The sequence below is a fragment of the Zonotrichia albicollis genome, chromosome 3 (genome assembly GCF_047830755.1).
Source record: "Zonotrichia albicollis isolate bZonAlb1 chromosome 3, bZonAlb1.hap1, whole genome shotgun sequence".
NCBI classification, from domain to species: domain Eukaryota; kingdom Metazoa; phylum Chordata; class Aves; order Passeriformes; family Passerellidae; genus Zonotrichia; species Zonotrichia albicollis.
The window spans coordinates 13,177,981-13,189,141 of NC_133821.1; the positions used below are offsets into that span (position 1 = coordinate 13,177,981).

The following is an 11,161-nucleotide window of genomic DNA, read 5'->3' on the forward strand; positions in this document are numbered from 1 at the left end:
GATAAATCAGCACATTCTGCTCCTAAAAACGCCTGGATGTGGAACGGGAGCCAGGGCAGGCCCAGCCCCGGGTTTTGCAAAGCTTGGCCCAAGCGCTCAGCCCGGCCTTGCAGCAGAGCAGGTAATTAGTGTTCATAATCAGTTTGTAAAGCTCAGGCGACTCCAGAGTGCCGGGCACTCCAGGAAAAAAGGGAATTTTCTCCTTCGGGATGCATGCGAATGCCAGCGGAACATCTGCACCCAATCTAGGCTCTGCTCAGCCCCCAAATATTGTTGTGGTTATGGGCAATTCCCTTAAAAGCCGATCCCTTTCCAACCCCGCGCTGCTCAGGATGAAATGTTTGCTGCTCCTTTAACTCTTTTTAGGGTTGGGGTTTTTTTGAAGTCAGAATTCCACATTCATGGCACTCCTATCCCACAGCTGCTTCCCTGCTCTCCTGCAACAACGGAGTTTTGTTTGGGAATCTTTGTGCTTACTCAATCCTTCCAAGACCAAAAAGCAACCCCACTCATTCCTTGAAATGGAGAGGGATCCGTGGTGTTTGGAAAACAATCGGATTCCTGACAGCTTTTCCATAATGTTGGTGTTTTGTTATTGCTTGGGAGACGGGAGGGAATTTAATCCCGGAGCAAGATGGAGTTTGACAGCTCTGGTTCTGGAAGCTCTTTCTGGCATGGAATTTTTCCTGGAGGTGGTTCCCAGAGTGGATAGAGCCAGGTGGCCCTGCCTCATCCAAGGTGGAATGAAGGAAAGGGAATTTTCACCAGGCAGGGAAGTTCCTGGAGGTGCAAAACTCCTTGGAAGGGTCTTGGGATCAACCCAGCAGCTGAAATGCAGGGAATTCCGACCATCCTTCCATGGACTCCCTCGGTGGTGTCTCACCTTCCCCTTCAGCCTTGCTTGAGGCCTCCAGGCCCTCCTGGAAGGATTGAATTCACTCAAGATCCAAGCTGGGAATCCCTTATGGATGAACTTCCCAACCCCACTGGCACAGAACCCTTTGTTGCCAATTCCGGGTGGAGCGTCGGTTTTGAGGGACGTGGCTCTGGAATTCACCAGCTGCCTCCAAGAGCAACTGAGTTCCTGCCAGAGGGAATTTTATCCTCCCTTTCCAGCAGATTTCCAGCACTTTACTGGGATTTTTTTTTCTCTCTCCCAGCACATTTCATCCCTTTCCCCAAAGCTTTGGTTCTCCAGGAAAGGCTTTGGAGCGGCCTCATCCGTAACCTGACCTTGCCTCCTGTCTCATTTGCGTCACCAGCTCCAGGGACAGTGCCTGGATGCTGAAAAACATTCCCAACCTTAAAATATGGCTCTGGCAATCCAAGGGAGCCAAAAGACTAATTCCCTGCTGGCTCTGGAGTGTTCCTACAGGAAAAGTTTTGGGCAGCCAGGATTCTCCTATGTTGCCTGGTTTATTCCCACTTTATCCCATGGGAGCACCAAGCCCAAGGAATGTGGATTCAACTCCATGAGCCTCCTATCTCCTCCTAGGATCAGGAAAATCTTTGGAAAACTGTGCTCCTCACCATCCCACAGGGCATGGATGCTTTGGGACCTTGGGTCATTTACTTCCTAGGGATTTTTCATGGATTCATGAGGTTTGGCAGCTCCAGGATCAGCTCCAAGCCCCTTCCTGGCAAAGGGAGGTGTTCCCTGTGGGAAGGGGCACGGGAACAGCAGTGGAGCGGAGCAGAGGGAATTACAGCTCCTGAGGAATGAGCAGGGACTATTTTAGGGCCACTTTCCGAGGTTTAGGAATCCAACAGTGCCCATCAATCCATCCCAGCTCCTCTTCCTTGCTCCTTCCGGCAGCATCCGCGAGGTTGGGACCAACGGAGGCTCCAGCCAGCCCCGAAATGAAGAACATAAATATGGAATATTAAAACCAGACCTGCTCCAGAGAGGAACTTTGACATCGCCACAAATCCAAAGAAGAAAGGGAAAACTCTGGCACAGAGATCCCACATGACATCATTTTCTGGGATCACAGTGCCAAAACGGGGATATCTCCAGGAGTGAAAGCTTCGCTGCTCCTTGCCAGGTCCATATAACTTTGGGATTAAAAGGACTTTCATATTTCTGCTACAGGAGATGGGATGGCAAGGAGGAGGGAGGTTTCCCCATGGGAATGATTAAATTCCTACCAGTAATAACAAGGAAGAAAAGGTTTGTCAGCCGAGTCATTGATCTCCCTTCGCAGTTCCTCCAAAATCCATTGGAAGCTTCTGCAAGGAGCCCCGAAGCCACAGAGCTGCTTGGTGGTGGAGTGAAGCTATTATTAGGGGTCAGGGAAATTTTTTCCTGCCATTTATCATCCCCAGTTTTCTACAAATTATGGAGAGTTCTGTCAAAACTCCGCCAGGGCCGCACTCCTGCAGCCGTTCAATCCCAGCAAATGGCTGATCCCACAAATCCCAGACCGATCCTTGACCGTTCTCCTCAAAACCTTCCCATTCCAAACCTCTCCCAGCAGCTCCAGGGAATAAAAGCCCCTTCTCCAGCCTCTCGCTGGGAAATGAGGTGGGATTTTCCTGGGCCATGGGCTGGGAGCAGCAGAAAACTTTTGGGGAAGGTTTCCAGAGGTAAAAACCTGCTGGATTCCCTGAAAATGAAAAACTCCCTATTAAGGGAGAGGTTATGAAGTGCCTGAGGGAGCTGGGAATCAAATTCCCGTTTCCAAGCGCAACTTAAGGAGTTGTGGGCAGGTTTATAACCCTGCAAATGAGGGGGGGGGGATTTGCAGCTTCTCTGGAGAGCTGGGCATGGATTTTTCCAAGTTCCTGCACAAGGAGGAGGATTTAGCTCCAAAGAACCCAGAGGATTTGCACCAATCTGACTTTGGGAATTTTAGATCAGCTCTTTTCCAGCCTGGGCCCAGTCTTTGCTACCTTGGGGTCATCCACAGGATGATGAGTCTGGATCTTCCCTGGGCCATCCCAGGGGATCCCCTCCAGCCCCTTCTAGTTTCTCCAGCCTGGACCAAGGAGTGCTGGAATTCTGGAAAAGCAGATCCTGTGCTGGTGCCAAACATCTGCGAGCCCCAGTCCCCCAGCCCGTTCCTGCAGCAGAGGGATGGGTTTAAATCCTTAGGATTCCAAACACGCCAGGAAAGAAATCAATCCGGGCTCCACCAGCCAGTCTCCAGTAACATTCCCCATCCTGCTCTGTGCTCCCCAAAGGGTGCTAAAGATATATGGAGCAGGTAGAGCTGACGGAAACGGTTCCAGCCTCGTTTTTTTCCAGGCTGCAAACCCCATTCCTTCGGAATTGCCGTGTTCCGAGGGATGGGATCGATTTTGACAGGACCACGGCTGCAGAAGTGTCAGGGCTGATTGTTTCCACCCCCTCGCTTTGCTCCCATCAATTCCAAAAGTTCTGCTCCCATCACGTCCAATTTTCCCTGGATGCTGTCAGGCTGCCTGTTCTGTGGCCAGGCAGAGCAGCACCTCACCTCACCCTGCCTAAAAATCCCATTTTATTTCACTTATTTTGGGGATTTTTTTTTTTTTTTTTGGGTGGGGATCTCCACTCCCAGGATTTTCCGTGAGCTGAGGTGCACAGTGCAGGCACTGAATTTCCCCAGGGATTTTCCCCGTGGTCCCACGGGAATACAAGTCCTGAGGGTGTTTTCCCACCCAGCAAAGCTCCTCCTTTATCCCTCCTCCCTGGGGACCCCAAGCCACGATGTCCTGGACCCTCCTAACAGGTGCCAGCTGGTTTAGGGCCTCTGGATTGGGGGTTTTGGTGGCTCTGCTTGCTCCAGGAATTCTGCTGGGCACAGGGAAATATTCTGGGGATGTTTAAGGAGAAAATCCCTTCTCCACAGGAAATCGTGAAAATGGCATTTTTAATTACAGCCAGGGAGTGCCCAGGAATGGCCACCTTTGCCCTGAGGCTGTGCTCAGCATCCAGCTGTTTTTCCAGGGTTTTGGCAGGTCCATGGCAGTTTTGGATGGGAATAACTCAGGTGGTCATGCACGATACTGGCAGGACCAGAATGGAAAGGATCTGACTCCAGCGCTGGTGCCTTGCTTATCCCAGAGCGCCCAATCCCAGATCTGTATCCAAAGGCATATCCCTGCCTGGGATAAGGGTTTGGGGAATCACATCCCAGAGCCCCAGTCCCAAATCCAGAGGGATATCCCTGCCTGCAATGCAGGGATGAGGAGCCCCAGCGGATGCTGAGAACTGGCACACAGCAAACAGCACACTTTAAGGTTTTTGCTGTCCCGCATCATTCCCAAAGCTGCTCTTCCACGCGCTGGAATGCGGCTTTTAGTGGATAAACCTGGCAGGGGACGGGGCCACTCCTCCTCTGGTTCAGGTGGCTCCTCCATTCTCACATCCCTAAAATTCGCTCAGCCGCAGTCGGGCTGCAGATCCTGCCCTGGGACTGTGCTCTCACCTCCTTGGATTTCCCAGGAGCTTCCCTCCCTGCCGAGCCCTGCATTGGGGATCCGAGCCTGGCTTTAGCAGAGCCAGAACCGAATTTTGCCACGCCGAGGCTGGAGACAGAACCGTGTCCCGGGCTGGGCTGCGTTGGCATCTCCCTGTTCCCTCCCTCCCTCCCACCGAGCCGCGCTCTCCGCAGCAATCCCGGCGTGTTTTCCGCTGCCAGGACCTTCCCTCCCTGCCCCACTGCAGGACCTGCCCCTTCCCACACAATGCAGGGATCCACGCCAGCTGGAGGAGCCGGGAATGCGGAGCCCCATCCCGAGCGCATCCCAGCCGGCTGCCGGGACCGCGGGGACACGGGGACAGTCCCCTGGATATAGGCAGCGCCAGCGGCGGGGAGGCGGCCACGGAGCGCCGGGATGCGGGAAAATCCCGGGAGGAAGCTCAGGGAGCGATTCCAAGGCATCCCACCGAGTTGTCCCGCTCCTGGAGAGCTCTGGAGAAGGGACGGTGCTCACCCTGAGTAGGGAGGTCACTGCAGTGTGCCCACTGTGGTCACTTTTTATTAAGGTTCCTTATTATAGAAATATCCCATAAAAAGTCCTGGAATTTTGGTCCGTTTCCATGGCAGGGCAGAGGCACTGGGAAGGGGCTGGAGAAAGGGCTCCAGCACGGAGGAGGCTCCTTGGGGAAGCCGGGAATTGCTCCCGGAGGGAGGGAGGCAATCACGGCACCCAACAGTCCTCGGGAGTATGGAGGAGGAGAAGGAAAAACTGAAAGCGAGGGGGAGGAAATACAATAAAATAAAATAAAATAAAATAAAATAAGGGAAAACTGAGTCTCTTCCGTCATCCCTTTCCGATCCAGTGGAGGCCAAGCGTCCCTCCGGGAATGTCCTGCCGGGGGTGTGCCGAGGCAGAGTCACCTGTCACCGCCCGGGCTGTCCCGTGTCCCCGCTCCTGGCTGCAGGAGCCCATCCCAAGGTTCCAGGAGTCCCTGGGAGCTGCTCGGCCGCTCTAGGACGAGGAGGTCGGGATGGCGATGCCGTGGATGGCGCTCAGGGGCTCCGCAGCTTTCCCCGCGGGGCTGGGCGGTTTTCTGTCCACCCCTGCAGGAAGGAGAGGGAAGAAGGACAGGCGAGGCAGGGGATGGAGGCGCTCCGAGCACGGGGGGGACACCCCAAAACCGCCTCCAGAGCCCCCAACAGCGAATGTGACCCCCAGTGACAGGGACGGCGCTGGTGGCACTGCCGGCCACACGGGGGGACCTGGCCAGGTGGCCCCGACCAGCCCCAGCCACGCACAGAACACATCCCCAAAAATTCCTAAAATTTGGGGTGTCCTGGGAGGTGACTGTGCCGGGAAGGGGAAGGAACAGGACCGTGTCTCCATTCCAGAGGTGATGGAATTCCTGCTGAGCTCCGTCCCACCCCAGCTCAGCCCTCGGGAATTCTGCCTTCAGGGATCGGGATATTTATCCCGGGGCTGCTGGAGGCACGGGGATAAGCAGGGAGGGAAATCCAGGAAATTGGGAAAGGGCTGAAATTGCCTGGCTGGGTTGTCCTTCCTTCTTACCTGCCTTTTCCCATTTTCCCGCTCGCTGCAGGTACCCCCAGCCCACCCTTCCTCCTCCAGCTCGTTTGTCGGATAATCCAACAAACCAATTGTAATCCAATTTTAATCCAATTTTAATCAATTTTCCTCGCCCCAGACAAGTGGCAGAACAAGAAAACCGATCCAAAGGGAAAGCCGGGGAAATTTTAAAATAAAAATTAAAGAGAGAAATAAAAATCAATTTAAAAACCACACGCAAAGAAAGCCCACCAATAAATTTAAAGCCTACAAAGGTTTAAAGAAAGTCTGGGGACAAAACAGCTTAAAAATTGGGAAATCAGAAAATTCAGGCTCCAAGTAATTTTAAATACGTCAAAAATATGTTAAATATGCAAAAGTGGCTGTGGTCGTTTTATATCCTTATTTATATCCTTATTTTTTCCTTTCCTTCTTTCTCATTTTTTTCATTCATTTTCCTTCCTTCTCTCCCTCTTCTTTTCTTCTTTTTTTTTTTTTTTTTTAATATTTAAATAATCAGCTTGAAATATTTATTTCCTCGCTCAATCTCTCCTTCCCGGCATGGCTGAGGTTACGACTCGCAGCAGGTTAGAAACGGTAAAATTATTAAAAACCAAATAAATAAAAAACTCAATGAAACAAACAAACAAAAAAAAAAGGAAAACAAAAAAAAATTTAACCCCGGAGAAAAAAACATTTAAAAGGACGAATATACGGGGAATTAATTGCAAATTAATTAAAATAATAGAAAGTCAGTTAATGCGGGGAAAATGACAAAAATGTCGAAGGGGATTTTATAGCCAGGGCGGAAAAATCGGGATTTTTAAAAACGAGGGAATCGAGCTCTATTAATGAGGGGAAATAATTAACGGGAGATAAAAGCAACGCCCCCTCGCACAGCCTCAAATTGCTCCCGTGGGATTCCCGGTGGAGCGTTCGGAGGGAAATAATTCATTAATAACCGCGGGAACCAATTAAATAAAACAACAGTTAATTACGATAACTAATAACTATAAACAAATCGTTAAATCATTGCTGTCAGTTAATAATTAATAGGTAATTACTGAGAATTAATGATTCCCTGTCAAGGCTTCTGTTTTGGAATCAGTGGAATAGGGGAACGCGGGGAAAGGCTCCTGCTTTGTCCCCGACATTCTTACATTCCGGGGGAGATGAGCAGCCCGGGAATCCTCCCCATTCCCTGGCGGGCAGAGAAATTCCAATTCCAATTCCCATCCCCGACCGGACGGCCCCTCCCGAGCCCGGGGGTCCCTCCCGGCGCTGTCCCCGCGCTGTCCCCCTCTGTCGCCGCTCACCTTGGCCGCCGGGCTGCTTGAAGGCCATGGCCAGCTCGCCGTGGTGGTGGCCCAGGGGGTTCCCCTGCGGCTGCCAGGGCGGGCCCGGCCCGATGTAGGCGCCGGGGGAGCCGCCGTAGACGCCGGGCTGGCTGGAGGGGGGGTACGCGCAGGCCGGCAGGAAGGTGCCCATGGAGGAGAGCCCCGCGCCGGGCTGGGGACAGGGACACAAAGGGGACAGGGGGCTCAGAACAGCGCGGACGGGGCTCCCTGTCCTCTCTGCCCACCTCCCTGCTCTCCCTTCCCTGCCCCATTGCAGCCCCACTCGTGACACGCTTCCCTGTCCTCCGTGTCCACTCAGCTCTCACCTGCGGGTATTTGATGTCGCCATCCATGGCAGCCTTGTCCTTCCCTGTCCCCTCCTGTCCCCCGTGTCCCCCAGCCCTCACCTGCGGGTATTTGATGTCCCCCGTGTCCATGGCCGCCTTGTCCAGCCCGTTGACCGCCTGGCCCGGCCCGGGAAAGCCGCTCCTGTTCACTCCCGGGGGCCACTCCTCCATTTTCGGGGGGTACGCGGCCCCCTCGGTGCCAGCCAGAGCCCCTGGGGAACAAAATGTCAGCCCCGAGCAGCTTTTGGGGTGAAACAGAGGGAATTCCCGCTTTTCGAAACGCCTGGCTGTGTAAACCCGCGGGCTGGGGGCACAAGAATCCGCGTTGCCTCCAGCATCCCGAAATTTGGGATCACACTGCGGGGAGAGGTTGGGGTGTCCCCCCCAAAACCCGCTCGCGGTCTCCCCCCCCTCCCTCTCCCAATTCCCAATCCCCGATAATTTAGGGGCTCCAATTTCTCTCCCGACGAAGGGGATTTGGAGAAGTGACATCGGAATTTTAAGGATAAATGATTGCGCGGGGGGAAACGCATGCGGTTGATTTACTCGGGCTTTTGGAAGGATAAAAGGACCCGCAGCCCCCTGCCACGGCCCGCTTGTCCCCCCTTGGAGCCGCAGGGGCTCGGCCTTGGCGCTCCCGGAGCCCCAAAATTCCCAGATTCCTCGGAAGAATCCAGGAGGCCGGATCCGAGTTGCCTTCTCTTCCCTTTCCTCCCTGATTTTTTCTCTCCTCTTATTTTTCCCTCTTTTCCCCTCCTTTTCACATATATATATATATATATATTTTTTTTTTTTAATCCCCCTTTGCGGAGCGAAATTCAGGGCTCCGAATTTGCGGTCAGCAATCTATCATCCCTAGGAAAATATTTTCCACATTTTTCATAAAAAGTTCAAGATGTGGCTGAGCCGAGGCCGCATCTGGCCCCGCCGCCCCGACGGGCTGGTGGAGCGGGGGGAGGCCCTTGGGAGAAAAAAAAGGGGGGAAAATTGGAATTGGGAGGGGAGGGGGGGGAAGGAAAATATAGGGAACAACAAACAAAAAACAAATTGGAACAGACAGCAAAAAATTAAAGAAACGACAGCAACAAAAACTCGAATAAACTAAGGAGCTGAAACTAATAAAAAAAGAAGGAAAGACGCAAAAAGGCACGAAATGAGCTAAGAGGCACGAACCAAACAAAAAGCCGAAAACAAGCAGAAGAAAAAAATTCCCGAACGAGCCGAAAGGCACGAAACAAACAAAAACCCCCGAAACAAACAAAAAAACCCCGAAAGAAAAAATAAATAAAAAAACCCACGAAACAAATAAAAAACCTCGAAACAAACAAACAACAAAAAAAACCCCAACGGAACAAAAAATCAAAGGGACAAAACAAAGAGACAAAAACCACTAAACCGACCAAGAAAACGGGCTAAAAGAAGGACGGTGGGGGCGGAGGGGAGCGGAAGGCGCGGTACCCACCCGCCTGCTCCACGAAGGTGCGGATGCCCAGGATGTTGGTGACCGAGTGCGCCGAGGGCCAGGAGCGGGGCAGCGGCACCGAGGGCGCCCCGAGGTGCGGCCCGGGGTGCGGGGCGGCCTTGGCGGGCGGCGGCGCGGCGGGGCCCGGGTACGGGTATTGGTAAATGTGCGCGCAGGGCAGCGCGGCCGGCGGCGGCCCCGCGGGGGCCAGCGGGCCGATCTTGTTGCGCAGGATGCGGCTGATGGAGCTGACCGAGGGCACGTTGTACTTGTCGCACACGCCGTCGGCCAGCAGGCGGTCGCGGATCTCCCAGGCGAAGATGCCGGGGTCGCCCTGCTTGTAGTCGCGGATGTGCTTGACCACGGCCGGCGTGGTGACCCGCGGCTTGCTGCCGCCGATGGCCCCGGGCAGGATGGAGCCCGTCTCGTGGTAGCGGGCCAGGATCTTGCTGACGCAGCCGTGCGACACGCGGAGCTGGCGGCTGATGTCGCAGGGCCGGATGCCGAGCTGCGCCAGCTCCACGATCCGCAGGCGGATGGCGTTGGGCAGCGGGCGCCCGTTCACGAAGACGCCGCCCAGCTGGTTCACCTCGCCGTAGGTGTGCTCTGCGGGGCGGGATGGCACGGATCGGCACGGCACGGGTGGGCACGGCGCGGGTGGGAGCGGCCGTGGTGCCCGCGGGGTGGGGATGGAGCTGCAGCGGGAAGGGGAGAGGGAAAAGAGGGGAAAAAGGGGAAGGGGAAGCGAGAAAGGGAGGGGGAAAGGAGGAAAAAAAGGGAAGAAAGGAAAAGGAAGGGGAGAAAAGGAAAGGTGGGGAAGGAAGAAAAATGGAAGGAAAAAAGAAGGGGGGGAAAGGGGAAAAAGGGGAAAAGGCAAAAAGGCAAAAAGGCAAAAAGGCAAAAAGGCAAAAAGGCAAAAAGGCAAAAAGGGAAGAAAGGAAAGGGAAGAAAGGAAGGAGAGGAAAAAAGGAAAAAAGGAGAAACAAAACTAGAATGAGAGGGGAAGGGGAAAGACAGAGAGAAAAAAGCCCAAGGGAAGGGGGAAAGAAGGAAAGAGAGAAAGGAGAGATACAGATACAAAAAAAAGTGAGATAAAAGTGACAGTAAAACAAGAAAGGGGAGGAAAGACAGCGAAAGAATGGGAGAAAAAGAAAAGTCAGAAACGACAAAGAGGGGAAAAAAGAGCACAAGAAAAGGAGAGCGGGACAAGAGAGAAGGCAAAAGAACGAGAACGGGAGAAGGACTAGCAAGGAGGGAGCGGAGCGAAAGCGAAGGGAGGCGCGGGGAGGACGGAGCAGCGCGGAACCCTCCCGGCACCCCGGCATCCCCGGCCGCCTCCTGCCCCTTCCCGGTGCCCTGCTCGGCCGGGAGCCGTCCCGGAGCGTCCCGGAGCCCGTGCGGGGCCGCACTCACCCATGGCCCGGCGCGGGAAGGGCGCAGCGCCCGCATAGAGAGCGCTGGGGGCGGCCGGGCCGGGCCGGGCCGGGGGGTCCTGGCGGCGCCGGGAGCGAGCCCCGCTCGCGGGGAGCCCCCGCCGCTCCTCGGGATCAATTTGACGTGGGAACCGCGTCAATCGCGGCCGTCACGGCGGAGGCGCCGCCGCCCATTGGCTCCCGCCCGCTCCTAAATGGCCGCGGCCGGCGGGGCCGGGGGAGCCGCCCCCTCCGCCCGCCCCCTCGGGGCCGCGCCGCCGCCACCGGGACCCCCCGAGCGCCCCCGAGCTGCGGGAGGGCACGGCCGGGACACGGCGGGGGCTCACGGACCCCGAGCTGCGAGTGCCCCCTTCCCTCCCCGAGCTCTTCCCACGCGGGACAGGGACAGGGACGCGGACACGGACAGGGACACGGACACGCACCTGCCCCACCTCCCGGCCCGACGGACGGGATCGGACCGGACGGGACGGGCGCGTTTTGGGGGATACAGATCCCTGCCCGGGGGGGCTCCCCCGAGGAAGCGCTGCTGCTCATCCCCTGGCAGGGAAATCCGCCTGTTTCGGCCCCAAAAAACCCGGCCCGGAGGCGAATCCGTCAAACGCGGCTGGATTC

The 11,161-nt window shown here is 55.2% G+C and overlaps 1 protein-coding gene across 2 annotated transcripts; it reads right to left on the reverse strand.

Moving 5' to 3' along the window:
- Window positions 1-4,950: 4,950 nt before the first annotated feature.
- Window positions 4,951-10,773, reverse strand: PAX1 (paired box 1). 2 transcript variants are annotated; one of them, XM_074536752.1, is made up of 5 exons: window positions 10,530-10,773; window positions 9,117-9,722; window positions 7,715-7,866; window positions 7,287-7,479; window positions 4,951-5,507 (listed from the first exon to the last, which is right to left on the reverse strand). In XM_074536752.1, the coding sequence occupies exons 1-5, from the start codon at window positions 10,531-10,533 to the stop codon at window positions 5,416-5,418; spliced, it is 1,047 nt and encodes a 348-aa protein (XP_074392853.1). In that variant the 5' UTR covers window positions 10,534-10,773; the 3' UTR covers window positions 4,951-5,415. The 2 variants fall into 2 exon arrangements, with proteins under 2 accessions (XP_074392853.1, XP_074392852.1); XM_074536751.1 differs by lacking the exon at window positions 4,951-5,507 and having other exon boundaries at window positions 6,566-7,479.
- Between the last annotated feature and the right edge of the window lie 388 nt (window positions 10,774-11,161).